At 46.7% G+C, this 16,609-nt stretch overlaps 1 protein-coding gene across 1 annotated transcript in view; it reads right to left on the bottom strand.

Moving 5' to 3' along the window:
- Positions 1 to 14,695: 14,695 nt before the first annotated feature.
- Positions 14,696 to 16,609, bottom strand: part of ANKRD23 (ankyrin repeat domain 23) — a 212,807-nt gene continuing 210,893 nt past the window's right edge. The window contains exons 7-9 of the mRNA XM_069620262.1: positions 15,469 to 15,567; positions 15,284 to 15,382; positions 14,696 to 14,737 (exon numbers count right to left, since the gene is read on the bottom strand). Of these exons, the coding sequence (XP_069476363.1) occupies positions 14,696 to 14,737; positions 15,284 to 15,382; positions 15,469 to 15,567 (240 nt within the window). The remainder of the gene's footprint in view (positions 14,738 to 15,283; positions 15,383 to 15,468; positions 15,568 to 16,609) is intronic.

Here is a 16,609-nt window from a genome sequence, read left to right as displayed (position 1 = left end):
CTAGTGGTCACGCCCATGCTGGTGGTGTCGGACTCGCTGGATCCTACGGCTTGCACATCCCTAGCCTTACACAAATCTTGGCAAATACTGGGTACCATTCATCCCTTTCACGGCAACTTTCCGATTTGGAACTTCCTCCCAGAAGTCCCACATGTCCCTCTCTCGGTGGTCCGCACATGGGCTGAGGCGGGATACGAACTACTACGCGACATATTCGAACAGGGAAACTTTATCGAATGGCCCGACCTCCCGGCCTCCCTTAGGCGGAAACCCTCCGTTTGGCTCCAATACTCATCTCTCCGGGGGGTACTCAAGCGCAAATACATAAGTTTTCCGGCATTGCCACCAGATGAACCTGTAATTACCGAACTATCCTCGCCTTCTCCTATGAGGGGAAAAATCTCCAGGCTATACACCCTGCTTCAAACCAGATCACCCCCCGCATTCTCCAAACTGAGGCACGCCTGGGAGTCAGATCTCGGCACCGAAATATCTGACGAGCTGTGGACCCATATGTGTGCACGCACCCAGTTGATCTCCTTTAACTCCCGATTCAAATTAATTCAATTTAAGGTGCTCCACAGATATCATTATACCCCGGCTTGGTTGCACCGTATGTCAAGTGACTCCTCCCCTAGGTGCCCTAGATGTGGCGGTGAAGAAGCGGGGTATATACACATGATCTGGTCTTGCCCCCGACTCACCCAATTTTGGACCTCAGTGTGCTCCACTCTCATCTATTCTCGAGTGCCCCATCTCCCCACTCCCAATGCAGTGTCTATTTCATGATTTCCCTGAACTTCACCTGGATTCCAGGAAACTAGGTAGCCTCTGTATGCTACTAGCTGTGCGTACAATCCTACTCTGCTGGCTTCGGCCAAACGCTCCTACTCACACACAGTGGCTCAGGGCAGCCACTTGGGCCTCTGACACCGAGGAGTCCTGGACGATGCAACAGCCCGCCCACTCCAGACCTAGGGATATATGGCAAAAATTCTGCTCATACATGTCCTCCACCGTCTCCGACTCTGACCCTGCATCCCCGGTCCCTTCTCTAACCTCAGCTCCAGATGACTCTTGATTCTCTCCCAACTGTCTTTGTTCTGTCCTCGCATGTTCCCCCCATGGGTGTACGTTGTTCCCTGTATTGCCTTATGTGATTTCTTCAATTGTACCGTACTGATCTGTGATGGACACGATCCCCTTTCCGTTTCTGTTGATTGTACATGCCTTACTGTAACTTGCCTGTGCCTGTTGTACCAAGCTGAATAAACAAAAGTTTAAAAAAAAACTTTGATCCTGACACTTTTCGCTCTGTTGGAGCCTCCAACTGGAATCTGGCTTTTACAACTGAGGACATTGTATCAATCATCAAAAAAGCTAGTTCCTCTCGAGCTGTTGGCCCAGATGGCATTTCCAACGCCATGTTGAAACTAAATCCTGACACATGGGCTCGCATACTGTATTGCATTTTTCAAGACATATTGCACTCAGGTACCATCCCATTATCTTGGAAATCCTCCGTTATTATCCCGATTTTTAAAAAAGGCGAAAGGTGTCTACCTCAGAACTACCGGCCAATTGCACTATTAGACTCTCTGAGTACAATTTTCACCAAACTTGTACTGATTGAATTTAATAAGTGGACGCTCCAGAATTCATTCAGAGACCCATTTCAGACTGGTTTTATTGCGGGTATGGGTACCCAGGTTAACCTCTTCGCACTGGACTCTATCAGAGCTCAGTGCCAAGAATTGAAACAACCCTTATTTCTCGCGTTTATTGATTTACATTCTGCATTCGACTCTATTTCCCGCCCTCTGCTCTTTGCCAAATTAAAACATGACCATTGTCCGCAAACATTGTTTGATATCATTTTGGCTCTCCATTCTGACACGTGTATCTATGTACGATTAACCCTTGATGGAGCCCTGTCTACTTCCATCCCCACTGCTCGTGGACTTAAACAGGACTGTCTTCTGGCATCATCTATTTTTAATTATTTTATCCATGATATAGCTTTTATATTTCAAAATCTTGATTCAGATTCTCCAAAAATTAATAATCAGCAGGTCCAGACCCTAATGTATGCTGATGATATGGTATTGCTATCAAAAACTCAAATTGGCTTGCAGAAGTTGTTGACAGCTTTTGATTCCTATATTACCCGCAATGATTTAAAAATTAACTCTAATAAATCTCAGATATTGTTGTATCAACCAACCAAAAGAAATAAATCATTTATCTGGCACATTAACCAGGCACATCTGCTGATTGTTCCGCAGTACACCTACCTAGGTATGCTATTTGAGTTGCGTGTGTCCTGCAATGCTCATGTAGATGGGATTTTGAAAAAGGTGACAACGGCCTCGTCACAAGCTAGTCTGATTATGTCTAGATATGGCAAATTTTCCATCACACCGGCCCTTGCCTACTGGAATCAGAAAGCAGTGCCATCAATATTGTATGGTCTTGAAACTCGTGTCAGTCTAAACTTGTCTTTCACAAATGGGAAAGCCAGTTTTGGAAAAAGATACTACAATTACCAGCTTGTATCCCCATCTCGTGGATTAGATATGAATTGGGCCTAATTTCACTTGAAACCTTATACATTTGGCGTCTGTGCGCGCTTTTCAGAAAATGCCTTCTAGCATCTAGAGATCACACACTACTCTCAGAACTCGCTTTTCATATGTTTCATACTACACAAAAATGTTTTGTCTCATGGGTGACTACGGCTTATTCTGCATTGAGTAGTGCTGATATTTCTCTTGACACATTAATTAATAATCCTGCTAAGGCTAAACGTCAGCTGTATGAATTTGACTGGATTAAGACAAATGAATCGTGCTTATCTTATTGTGATGGCAATGCTCTCCGATTTCCTCCAAAAAAGATGAGAACACTCCATCCTTATCTAGTCAAAGCCCCAGCAGCCAATATTCGCTCTGCAATCATGCGTCTACGTTTTAACATTTGGCCAACCACAGCCATTCTTCACAGACGCAAGCTAATAACAAATCGTGATCATTTTTGTCGCTTTTGTAAGAACAATTGCCAACCTGAGACTTTGGTGCATCTTATTATTGAGTGTCCTACTCTCACTCTTCATAGACTCAAGTTCTTGGGTCGACATTGCCGGCATTTAGGTTTCCTAGACTATGAGGCATCATGGCTCACAATTTTGAATTCTGCGTACTTGCCTATCCAAATTGCAGTTGTTAAATTTATTGAAAGCTTGTCCTTGACAAAGTTAGATGTTTAATTCATAAATACAGTTGCATTTTCATTTAGGTCACACTTTCCGAGGTCTACTTACTAGCCTCTTGATATTGTGTCTTGTTAATTTTGCTATGAACTAATGATTGTATCTTCGGAGATAATTTGTCATCATGTTTTAACTTGGTTTATGTGTTTATTTAGCTGTTAATTTATTTTCTATAAATACGACTAGATGTCGTATTTTGTTTTATATTATGTGTTCGTCACAACAATTTTTATTTCTTTTCTTAACTTTGTTTATTTATACATTTTGTATAATATTCATTCTTGTGTTTTTGTTTTCTTTCTGTATCACTTTGAAAGGTTGATTTGTTTCAACCAATTCAATAAAAAAAAAAATTAAAAAAGAGGGTGTTGGGGTGTGTAAATGGGGCATGGAGTGCTTGCCCCCCATAACAAAATACCAAGATGGGCCAGATCTGTCCGGGATGTCTGTAATGATTGCAGAGAGCACGGTGGGCAATGGAATATATCTGTATGCATTTCTGCCAGGGAATCTGTACGTTGGTGATAGGCCTTCCAAAGTCATGTATTGCTCTCATGACCCTAATTGCACAACCTAACAACCCCTACCAAAGTGCAGCAACGCCGCTAATAGAAGCAAAGGGATGCTTTAAAAGATCCCTTACATTGCATTACCTCAGTCATGTTTGCAGTTGCAGCTTGGTTCCCTATGGCGCAGCAAGCAAGGGACCCATGTCTGGGCAAATCTCTCTCACATAGGGGGTGGGGTTGCCAGCACCTCACTGGTGAGGCCCAACAAGGCTGAAACATGTCTGGCTTTGCCTGTGTTTCTGTGAAGAGGGGACCTGGCCTAGCAGTTCCGGCTGGACTGCCCCCGTTGGTCGCAGTACCTGACTGATTTGCATATGGCTGAACCCCTTTTGCAATGGAGCTGATGGGCTAGAAAATGGTGGTGTGGAAGGTTGGCCAGAGCAATGCCAGTGGCTCAGATTAATTCAAAACCTTCCACCCATCATGTTTTTGGTTATAGTGTGTCTCCCTATGTGAGATAGGGTATGCCCAGACAGACGTGGGTCCCTTGCTTGCTGTGCCATATGCAACCAAACTGCACCTCACTGATGAGGCCCAACAAGGCTGAAACATGTTTGGGGTTGCTTGTGCAGAGGGGACCTGGCCTAGCAGTTAAGGATGGGCTGCTCCCATTAGTGACAGTGCCTGACTGCTTTGCATATAGCAAAGACATTGTGGTGTGGTAGATTGCCCAGAGCAGTGCCAGTGGTCTGATTAATTCAAATCCTTCCACCCATCACTTTTTTGGTTGTACCATTGGCCTTGTTCGCCAACCAGGCTAATGTCTTTCTGGCTCTCTCTTCTTCTATATATAATTATAACAAGAAGGGCTCCTGGTTACCGCCCTGCTCTACCCACTAGGTGAACATTAGATTAAAAGAATGAGCAGGGTCACAGAACCCAATACATACACTCCTAGTTCTGGTTACCAAATTACAAACTGGTTGCTTTTTTTTGTTATAGAAATGTAATACACAACATACATTTGTATCCAACTTAGAACATATTTCAGGAAACTCAATGATTCACAGACAGTATCTACATATGATACATTAAGTGCTCACCCAAGACAAATACCTTGGATCATGATACAGAACATATTAAATCCTTGAAGGATCACATGGGAACAAATGTACAACATCAATACAGAGTGCCTAATTGTATGATATGATATGGCATTTATAACGTGCCTATACACAAGTGTTTCAAGGCGCGACGAGGCAAGGGAAGGGGAACAGGGGAAGACAGACAACGATCTTACTAGGCCCAGTGTCATTCAGATGGCGCAAGTGCATGGGAGGTGGGAAAGGGAAAAGTGCGAGGGGAGGGGAGAGGGGAAGTGCAGTACATAGGATAGTAGAATAACAAGATAGTAACGGCCAGAAGGCGCCAAGTGCAGGGTAAGTGCAGATAAGTGCTGGTAGGGGACTGTAGGGCTACAGAAAACAGTCCCCAGGTGCAAGGGTTGCCAGGGAGGCAGTGCAGGTGTGCAGCTGGGGGGGCCTGGACCAGAGAACAGAAGGGTGGCCAGGTAACCAGTGCAGTATCAGCCAGGAATTCAGCAGGGGAGAGGGGGAGAGAAAGCAGAAGCAAAGAGGAAGGTTTTGAGGTGCTTCCGGAACCGGAGATGGTCCTCCTCAAGTTTAAGGGAGGCAGGAGGCTGTTCCAGAGGGAGGCCCCTGCCGACAACAGAGATCTACCACCAACTCGTTGCTTGGAGAAGCGACTGACCCTGAGGGAGTTGGAGGCGGATGAGCGAAGGGCTCGAGAAGGAAGATATTTAGGAAGAAAGAGTTGAAGATATTTCGGCCCCAGAAGGCCTTGTGGACAATGCAGAGGGTTTTGAACTTAATCCTGGCAGCCACTGGGAGCCAGTGCAGAGATTTCAGTCCTGGAGAGATACAATCCCTGGGCTTGAGGCCAAGGACAAGTCTCGCAGTCCTGTTTAGGATAAGTTGCAGAGGGCGGAGAGTACAGGCAGGCAGTTTTAGATAGAGGCTGTTACAGTAGTCCAGCCTAGAGAGAACCAGGGCTCTGGAGACAGTGAGCTACTGGGGGAAGGAGAGGAAAGGAAGAATACTTCTGAGGAGGTGCAGCTGGTAGTGTGACTTCTTAGAGACATCAGAGATGTGAGGAGAGAAGGAGAGTGTGGAGTCAAAGATGACCCAGAGGTTTTTAGCCTTGCAGGTGGGAGCAGGAAGAGGGCCAAGAGAGGCCAGCCAGAGAGCAACAGGGAAAGAGGGAGTGGGTGTGCCGATGAGTAGAATCTCAGTCTTACTGGCATTAAGGCAGAGGTCATTCGCGGCACACCACTCCTGGATAGCAGACAGACATTCAGAGATGAGAGAGGGAGAGGAGGAGGCCGAGGGTAGCCTGAAAATGAGCTGGGTATCATCCGCATAACACTGAAAACTGGGGCAGAAAGCAGTGATGCAGTGAGCCAGGAGTGCCAGGTATTGGTTGAACAGCCAGGGAGAGAGGTTAGATCCCTGGGGGACACCACAGGTAGAGAAAAAGATCTCAGAGAGGAAGGACCCAAGTTGGACCTGGGAGGGTCGGTCGGCGAGGAAAGAAGTCAGCCACGCCAGAGCCTGACCAGTTATACCCAGATTATCATGGAGACAGTTGAGCAGGATGGCATGGTTGACAGTGTCAAAGGCAGAAGAGAGATCAAGCAGGATGAGGACGCAGGGGGTGTTAGATTCGAGGTTGAAGAGCAGGTCTTCACGGATGTTCAGGAGAGCAGTTCCTGTGCTTCTGGCAGCTCTGAAGCCAGACTGATGATCATGAAGACAACCAACAGATTCAGTGTGGAGATAAAGCTGGGAGATGGCTAGTTTCTCCAGGAGCTTGCCCAGAAAAGGAGTGATGGAGATTGGGCGATAGTTAGCTGGGCAGGAGGGGTCGGCAGAGGGTTTCTTAAGCAGGGGGTGCACAAGGGCGTGCTTCAGGGGGGATGGGAAGATTCAAGCGGCAAATGAGTGATTGCAGAAATCGGCCCAGGCAGGAGCCAGGGAGTCGATGTGGTCCTTTATAGTTTTAGAGGAACAGGGGTGAACCTGTTTTGACGAGACTTTCATAGATCGGACTTGTCTAGAAACCTTGTCTGCGGAGAACAGGGGAAAGGCAGAGAAAGAGGGATGAGGGGTGGCTGCAGGAAGGCCAAAGGAAGAGCAGGGAGTGGGGGGAGGGAGAGGATAGGAGGAAAGAGAGGACAGGATGTCCTGAGTTTTAGAGATGAAGTGAGAAGCCAGTGCTGTGCAGAGGGCCTGGGAGGGGACAGGAGAGGTAGAGACTGCAGCAGGATTGGCCAGTTCCTTGCAGATTTTAAAGAGTTCAGCCAAGTTGTTAGATGCTGCAGAGACGCGGGCTTGGATGTGAGCACTCTTCTTTCTAAGGACAGAGAGCCGGTATTGCCTTTGCAGCAAGCGGCAGGCCAGTTTGTCAGAGGATGTAAATGAAGCACGCCATTTCCTCTCAGCAACCCTACACTTAGTTTTAGGGTGACAAGGTCTGAGTCGTACCAGGATTTGCATTTGGCTTTGGCCTACAGGAGGATTCTCATGACAGGGGCAAGGATATCAAGAGTATCAGATATAGCAGAATGTAAAGTGAGGAGGGCTGTGTCAGGATGAGAGTCAGCCAAAGGGGGAGGGGAGGGTGAGAAGGTGGCGGCAAAAGCCTCAGTTGACACACGCTTAATGGGTCGGATGACCGAGTAGGTGGGTGGCAGTGATGGAGGTGGCTTGGCCTGTGGGGTAGGGATGGTGAGGTGGGAGGAGAGGAGAGAGTGATCACTCCAGGAGAGTGGAGTGGTGAGAGGGACAGAGAGGGGAAGGTCTGAGGAGATCAGAGCATCAAGAGTGTGCCCTGCAGAATGAGTCGGGCCCGAGGGGAGAATAGTGAGTGAGAGAGAGTAGCAAAGGTCGCGAAAGAGTCCTGAGGGAGGACAGGAGGTATCCAGGTGGATGTTGAAGTCTCCAAGAAGGAGGAGTTGAGTAGTTGAGGCCAGGAGTGAGGAGGAGAGGTCCGCCCAGTCAGAGAGGAAGGATGAGATCTGACCAGGTGGTTGATAGATAGTAGCCACAGTAAGGGAATGGCTGGGAGAGAGAGAGAGAGAGCCTGCAGACGAGGCATTCAAAATGGGAGTAGGCCTGCGTAGGAGTGACAGAGGCAGGAATCCACTCAGGGAAGATCAGGGCTACACCCCCACTCGAGCGGTTGGTTCTGGGTGTGGAGAGGATCTTGTAACCGTCAGGTAGGAGTGTATCAAAGCTTGTGACAGAGCTAGCCGTGAACCATGTCTCGGTGAGGTCAAGGACATCAAGGTCAAATTCATCCAGAAGGCGGCAGATATCAGAGGAGTGCTTGACAGCAGAGCGTGAGTTTAGCATGGCAATATGGAGAAGGTTGCTATCCTTGAAAGACTTCCGGGGAGGGGTACAGATCAGAGATACGCCCTGCAGAGGTGGCATAGAAGGAGCAGAGAGGGAAGGGGAAGGCAAGGTAGCCAAGGAGGAGGTAGAAGAGGGAGGCGCGGTAGTCATGGAAAGGGGAGAGGGGACAGCAGGGGAGGAAAGGAAGTTGATGAGGCGTGGGAAGTGTCTATTGAAGAGGTGAAGGTTGGCCTGAGGGACTTGGACCAGGACGGTCCCATTAGAGTAAACATTAATGATGACCTTAGAGGAATGGAAGGATGCCAGGAGGGCATCCCAACGGGTACCACCATTAATGGGAGAAGAGGAGAAAGGGGAGTGCACAGAGACCATGTGGAGGGTCCATAGGTCAGGTGAAGGCACGACAAAGAGAATGTTGGTGAGAGTTTCCTTGGAGGAGGCAGTGGTGTAGGTGTCAGCGATAGGGAGTCCTGGTTTGGAGACCAGGATGTCCTTTTTAAACTTCTTCCTACCAGATTTACTGAGGAGAGCAGGATAATCTATAGAGAAGCAGTTGGAAGAGATAGGCGAGACAGAGAGCCCCATAGATTAGGTGGGGGAAGATTGAGGGGGGACACACTAGAAAGGTCACTAGTGCAGGTGGACAGGACAGCGAGAGGCAGGCAGCTTACGCAAAGGGACACTCAGGAGGAAGGGATCCCAGAATGCACATATGAACATACGGTGGAGGAGGCCTAGATAGTACAGTGCTACCTGTAACTTAGATAGACAACACACATCAACACACGGTGGGAAAAAACCACCCAAGTTTGAGAATCCTAGACAGTGGGAGGAAGGCCTAGGTAGTACAGTGCAATTGTTTTTGGAGCTTAGACAGTCGCAAATCAACACACGGTGGAAAAGCCACCTAAGTTTGAGAATCCTAGATAGTGGGAGGAAGGACTGGGTAGTATAGTGCAATTTTTGGAGCTTAGACAGTCGCAAATCAGCACACGGTGGAAAAGCCACCTAAGTTTGAGAATCCTAGATAGTGGGAGGAAGGCCTAGGTAGTACAGTGCAATTTTTCGAGCTTAGACAATCGCAAATCAACATACGGTAGAAAAGCCACCTAAGTTTGAGAATCCTAGATAGTGGGAGGAAGGCCTAGGTAGTACAGTGCAATTTTTTGGAGCTTAGACAATCGCAAATCAACACACGGTGGAAAGGCTATCAACAGGTGGTAAGGGGTAGGAAGGGTGCCAGGCAGCTGGCGAACCCATGCAGACACTAACAGGGAGCCGCCCAAGTGGGAGGCAAGTGTACAATTCTAAATAGTGTATGGGTTAGACACTGGGACCTAGAGTCAAAATGTCAACACAACTGTGTTTCGGCCATATGGAGCTGTATTATGTAGCTGCTGTTATGTCGTCCTTCATCAGGACAAAACAAATTATGATGGGAGGTTCCTGCAGGGTCATGTTCAGCAAGCTGGAATCACTGCGTAGAGTTAAAAACGTCTGGACTGCCAGGTAGTCCGGAAAGGTGGATTGACATTTATATGTTGGAGCATGCCAATCCGATCCTTTTCTTCCAAATTCGGAGAAATCCATACGGGACCGAACCTAGATGCTTGCGCCTCCATTGTTGGTGCAGTGCATAGTCAAAGCGGGATCACTCCTGCTTCTGATTAATGGTAGCGTGTCTCCAAAGTGCAGCGTTGCAGGGTCTCCAGCTGCCTGCTCGCCCTGTACCTCCCATCATAATTTGTTTTGTCCTGATGAAGGCCACCACCCCCGCCCCCTCTTGTGTCTGGTCTATCTTTGCGAATGATAATGTACTTATTTGCAACAGCGAGGGAAAGAGCAGGGTCAAAGTAAACATTGGAATATATCGGTGCAGCCATCCTGGACATGAAAGGCATAATAAAGTTCCTGTGGGCTGTTGGTGACCAGCATCTACTGTTTGTTTTCATGAGTTACCCTACACAACTGATTGCAAACTGTATGGCTTTTTACCCAATTTTTCACAGAAAGCACGCTGTACAATTCACCCTTTTAATCCAATTCGTTGTCAAACATGAACTAAAAGCAAAGCAGGTGACTATCGCACATGCTCCCCTGGGCATTTTCTGTATATCTTAAAAGTAGAATAGCCCATAAGGCAGTTTAAAGCAATATCAAGGTGTCCTTTATCAGGTGCAAGATAATAAACCAGTGCTGGCTTTTAGGCTCCCGTCATGTTGGATTCTGATACTAGGCCAGCATTTCTAATGTGAACAAACTACAAGTATTTCACAAGAATGCAAAAAGACGAGCTATCAAAAGCTATGGCTACAGAATATGACATGCATGGTGTTCTGACAAGTGAGATGTTAGGTGAGAAAAGTATAAGAAAAGTATAACACAAATGGGATGGGTGGAGGTTATGAATCATCTTTAATCCCTGCCACGTCTCGGGGCAATCTTACACGCCATGTGTTGCCTATCTGTGCCAGTGCAGAAGGGGATTAGCCATATGTGATGCTGTCTTGACCCTGCCACCAGTGTAAGCATTCCAGCCGATCTGCAAGGCCATGTCCATTGTGCACGGAAACGCAAGCATCCCCAGTCATGTTTCGCCTTGTTGGGCCTCCTCAGTGAGGTGAAGCTTGGTTACCTAAGGCACAATAAGCAAAGCACCCAGGCCTGGCCATACAGTCTCTCACTTAGGCAGACAAACTGTAAACAAAAATGTTTTGGGTGGAAAGTTATGAATCGGTTTTAACCACTGGCATTGCTCGGGGCAACGTCCCACACCATCATTTTGAGAAAAGTAGGCAGTGACTTTTTGGCTGAACTCGCATATGGGGGATATTTATGCTCAGCGGTTATGTTAATTCGTATGCAGATTATTGTTGTGGGACGATGAGGTGGGTTCATCCCATAAAACCAGGTTCACATACATGCAGATGTCCAGAGACCTCTGGACATATGCAGAGATATGTGTGCAGTCTGCACGCATATGTTTAAATGTTGGCAGAGATGGCCCCTCCAATCATCCTTCCGCAGTTGATAAAATGAGTAAGACTGATTTAGTTGTTTGTTAAGCCTGTTTTTTACAATGCTGCGAAGCTGCGAAACTGCCATTATCGCCAAACATTCTCTAGAAATAAAGGAAACCAATAGCCTAGTCAACCTATCTTGTGCAGTACTAACTACGAAATGTACACACATACTGTCACCATGATGCTGCACCTGATGTATAGACCTCCTGGCCCTACACACTCATTCGAAGAGGACAACGCGCACCTCCTTTCAGCGGATGCCAAGCCCCCATTTATTTATTTATTTATTTAATATTTATATAGCGTGCAAGCAGCCCAATGGCATTGAGGCGCTGTTACTTGCAAACAACTTAGATACACAGGTACAGGCATAGTGGCGGTCGTTGATACATTGTGAATACTACAGAACATCATAATGTTGTTACAGCCATTACAATTGGTCCTGGTGTTACAATGTATGCATTGGGTCATGTGGTGAGTATTCATGCTAATGTGCAAGGCCTTAGAGTGGCCCTCATGGGAGAGATAAACTTTATATATGGTATTGGAGGCGTTTGTTTTGCCAGCTGCGGTTATGTTGTGGTGTGCTATGTTGGGGCACGGATGTTTGCATTGAAGATTGCAAGTTCGCTTTTGCGTTCGTCGTTATGCAGGTGTGTAGGGTTCAAGGTTGGGTCCTGTTTTTGGTGGTGTTCTTTTTGAGTGTCAAGGGAGGGCGGTGTGTCATATCCTGGGGTGCTGTGTGCGTGCGGTGATGTTTTTGTAGGCATGGAATCTGGTCTCGTGGTCCTGCATGGTCTCGTGGTTCTTGCATCAGGATTGAGAATGTTTGTGTACGTGTGGGGAGCGGCATTCTAGAGCCGGGAGATGGAGATCAGCTGTTAGCCGGGTGGACGTCCCAGTGTTACCGACCACGTACTTTGTAACTTTGAAATAAACCAACCTTGTTAAGTTACTTATGTATTCCTGGCTGGTAACTTAAGGTGCCCCTGTTACATAAAATGCCTATAGTGCTATTTCAGAAATACCACCTCCGATGGTGGTAAAGTAAAAAGGATTTAAAAATATTTTTTACAAACGTTTCCGCATCAATGTGAAGGGAGAAAAATATTATGTACAGTAGTGGCTCATATCACTACTGTTGATTTTCCTTATGCACAAATGGTCAATTCTGGCCCTTTTGTGCATTATATGGGTAAGGTGGTGAGAGGAGGCAAAGAAGCTCACCTTTTAACCCTCTCAATGGCCATTTGTAAAAACGTATTTCACTCTATTGAATGCCCTGTCCTTCCATTCTTTACAGTAAAAAGAAAGATAAAAAAATATGGGGCCATTTTGGATTATTTACCTCTACCTTCAAGGTGGAGGTAAAACTAGTAATGCTTTTCTGCAAAAAGCCTGCCTAAAATACCACTGCTGGCCTACATAGAATACCACTGATGGTATTTGAGCAAACCCTGAATTGGGTGAATAGTAAAGTCAATGGTATTTGGCAAATACTGACGATTTTACTGTTACCACCATCCCTGAATAACCCCCTAAGTCTGTGATCGATTTTCGTTGTCTTGTCCAGAACACTCTTCTCTTAAGTGACCAACAAAAGACAAACCAGATTCAGATATATAGTTAAAGTCACATGTATACTTCACAGAGTCACAGATACTCTCAAACACATTAACCCAGTCACAGAAACTGAAACACACGCACGCACGCACGCACGCACGCACGCACGCACGCACGCACGCACACACACACACACACACACACACACACACACACACACACACACACACACACACACACACACACACACACACACACACACACACACACACACACCACCCCCCCCCCCCGCCCCCCACCCTATTTGAAAACCACACATAAACATGACAGTGTACTCTTGCTCCCTCTCCTTATCAGATCCAAGGCATATTCCCCTGCAGTAGTCTCTGCTTCTGTGAGGTGACGTATGCAGCCGAGTTACCAAGAAAGTGCAACTTGGGAGCAGAAAAAAAAGCGACTTCCCCCCTTCGTCTTTCGCTTTGTACTATCCAAGTAAAAACCTCATAACCACAGTTACCAGCAAGACCCAGCCACGGCTTCTCAGGGTGTCTGGCAGAGGCCGAATGGCAAACCACAGCGGTCTACTGTAAAGCTGGGCAATGGAAGTTGATGAGGGGAAATGAATGGACTTGGTGTGATGGGCAAATACAGGGTGTGAGTGGCAAGGAATTGGTGATTGAGCAATGTGGGAAAGGGAAGGAGGTGCATGCAAGGTAAGGGAAGGGGGATTGAAGGAATAGGTAAAGGATGGAGCAAAAGGGGCACAGAGGTCAGAAAGTTATGTTGTCAGAAACAGGGCAGCATTGAGAATGTGGTGCAAGGGAAGGACACCGGAGGATGACGGGTAAGGAAATAGGGTAAATGAGATAGAGGTACACATCTGCAACGTAGATCAGCAGGTTGATTGTTGCTGAGGTCAATGTGTGACCTGCATGCCACTGGAACTGATTGTGGGACTGTTCTTGACCCCCTTTCTTTTTTCTGATTAAGTGATGTTTACTTGCTTTATGAACATATGCTTCAATTACTACTCTTATATTTTTCAAATTGCTTATCATGTGACTTTGTACTTTGAAAGTGCACACAATTGTACAGACTAAGATTATAATTATTTTAAGTTTTCATTATAATTATAATCTTAGCCTGTTTTTCAGATGTATTTGACTGTGGATACAGATTACTAATAGGCATCCCCCTTGTAGATACATTGGTGCTTTGAAAGACACATTTATTGGACAGTATACTAGTTTAGCCCTTGAATACCAACATTGAAGAAAGCATTTTTTTTTACTAATATTGAAAATGGATTAGGAGAATATGAAGTCTCCCCTGCTTTCTGAATTGGAAACTTTGGAACCAGGAAGACGGGCCTCAAATCCCCACCTTCCACACTTCAAACATGAAGTGATCCTGAGCAAATCACTTTTCATCACTGTGCCTTATTTTCCTTAACTATCTGTAGAGAACAAATCACTCATATGGGTTTATACTCTAGAGTGTTCTCTATAAATAATTTTAGCAATTTATGTTAAGCGTTCTGGTGGGGGGGCAGGATGACAAGTGAGGGTCTTATGTTGTGTGGGGTGGGTACACAGGGTGCAGACATGGGTTTTGTGTTGTGGTCTCAGGAGGCAGGAAGCCAGGTGTGGGTATTTGGCCATGCCAGATCATGTTTGACTCTGAGAGCAAACCCAGACCCTCTGGTTCAGTAATGGCAAAGCTCAATCAATGAATACTCTCGCTTCGCCACCTCTTTACATTATTCAAAAACTAAAGATGAGTTGGGATGGGAGGAGATTTATCCTGCTGTCAAATTACAAACAGTAACACATTGAAACATGGGCTCAAATCTCAGTTTTCGAATTCCACCAATTATATTATCCTGGTGAAATAATTTTACTGTTTGGTAAATCGGAGAATGTCCATTGGTCCTTGCCTCTAAGAAACCACAAACATAACTGAAAATGATGTTGCATAAAAGGAAAGTAATGTCAATAATGTCAACGATATATAGTTGAGAATGTGTGGTGGGGAGAGGTTGGTACTGAGTTTACTTGTTCTGGAAGTTGGGGTCCCTGTGCTGTAGGCTTGGGCCATGCCACTATGGGCCAGAAAAATATACTTGCCCCTCAGGCCAAATGTTGCCAGTCCTCCCCTGCAGAGGGGACTGGGAGAAGGGCAAGACCACCAATTAGGAGGGGCAAAGCAGCAAGTGTTTTGGCTCCCCTCTAGGGATGCCTATGCACCCTAACTCAATACGGGATCCACAATCATCTTTGCCAAGGATCCTTAACCACACCCTACCTTGAACATGCTTAGCTCTGCTGGCGCAAATCAGTCCTTACCTACCAGGCACCCACTCCCTGCTGTTCTAGTATAGAGGCCAACACACGCTCAGGCAGCCAACAGTGACATTCATTTGAAGTGCGACAGAGGACGCAGGCAGCGGTAATCTCTGGGCAGGAACATGCTGTGGAAACTCACCTCATTCCTTATAGTGAGGTCTGCACCGTAAAGCAGCAGAGTTTGCATAGCTTTGAAACGGCCAAGCCGGACGGCATCGTGCATCGGTGTGTCGCCTTCCTGCAAGGACAGAGGTGACAGTGAGAGAGGTAGTCAGACTAGCTTTGAAGGTGTTAAGATCTGTGGAGGAGGTGTAATGGCAATACCTTATCCTGTGAACTGAGGCTTGCGCCACAGGCGATGAGGTGCTCCACACAGCTGCAGTGGCCAGTGCGAACAGCGACGTGCAATGGGGAGCTCCACAGCTGCAAGGAAACAAGGAGACAAGACAGGTTCTGAACTGGAAAGGGAATGCGCTGAGAACTGCCCGACTGCAACAAAACAGAGGTGCCAAGAAACAGAGCAGTAGAACAGTAACAGCATGGACATGTCCAGTGCCGGAAATGGGAAAATGTACTCGGGGGGGCTGGAGGGGGACCCTTTCCTCTTTGGGGCCTGGGGGGGGGTGCAGTGGCTGTGGCAGATATAAGGTAAAGGGCCGAGTGGGCAAAAATAACAGAGGGCCCCAGGTGGGTGGGTTATGGAGGGGGAGGAGGCTAGAGTGGGTATAGTTGTACAATGATGCTTCATTTTACTTTAAAGTTGTGCTTTATACCATTTCCTATATTTGGGGGTCTGGCTCTAGCTAGAGACAAGTGGGCCTCCTTGCCAGGTGTTGCTGTCAATGGTGGTAATATTGAATAATCAAGCCTGAAACTAATGTTGGAAATGATAGGGTTCAAGGCAATGGGCAATGAGAAGGGACGTTACAGGAGGTGATAACACAGAGTAATTCCTACGGCATATAGAAACATTTTGTGCATGTTCACATTGTTCATAACCCATACAATTGAAATGTCATTGAACAGCACAGACTTTAAGGCGTTCACCTTTTAATCTCAAAACATACCAGGGGTTACCCTTTCTTGTGGGTGTTACTTGTGGCACTTGAAAGAACCCTTAACTCCAACCCTCTACCTCCATATCTCCTCAAGCTCCACAGGCCCTGCTGCAGGGCACTGAATGGGAATAGAGAAGGAATAAGGGCAGGATAGTGAGGGTGAAAAGAAGAAAAGGAGCAGGTAACATGAACACTCATGGACTGGAGGGTGGAGAATGCGGGTGTGCAGAAGCAGATAAGAGAGTTCAAGAGTGAGGGAAGGCAGGAGATGAGGTGATTGAACAGGGCCAGGTGAGGGTAAAAGGGTGAATGAGTACAGAGAATGAATGAGGGCGTGCAAATGAGGCAATAGTTAATCAGGCACAAGAGTGAAGGGATATGCAGGGTAAAATGGATTAAAGGGAGGG

Source organism: Ambystoma mexicanum, chromosome 10 (genome assembly GCF_040938575.1).
Source record: "Ambystoma mexicanum isolate Mex_15411 chromosome 10, UKY_AmexF1_1, whole genome shotgun sequence".
In the NCBI taxonomy this organism is placed as follows: domain Eukaryota; kingdom Metazoa; phylum Chordata; class Amphibia; order Caudata; family Ambystomatidae; genus Ambystoma; species Ambystoma mexicanum.
Note: the sequence above shows the minus strand (reverse complement) of the source record. Positions and strands in the feature narration are given on the sequence as shown.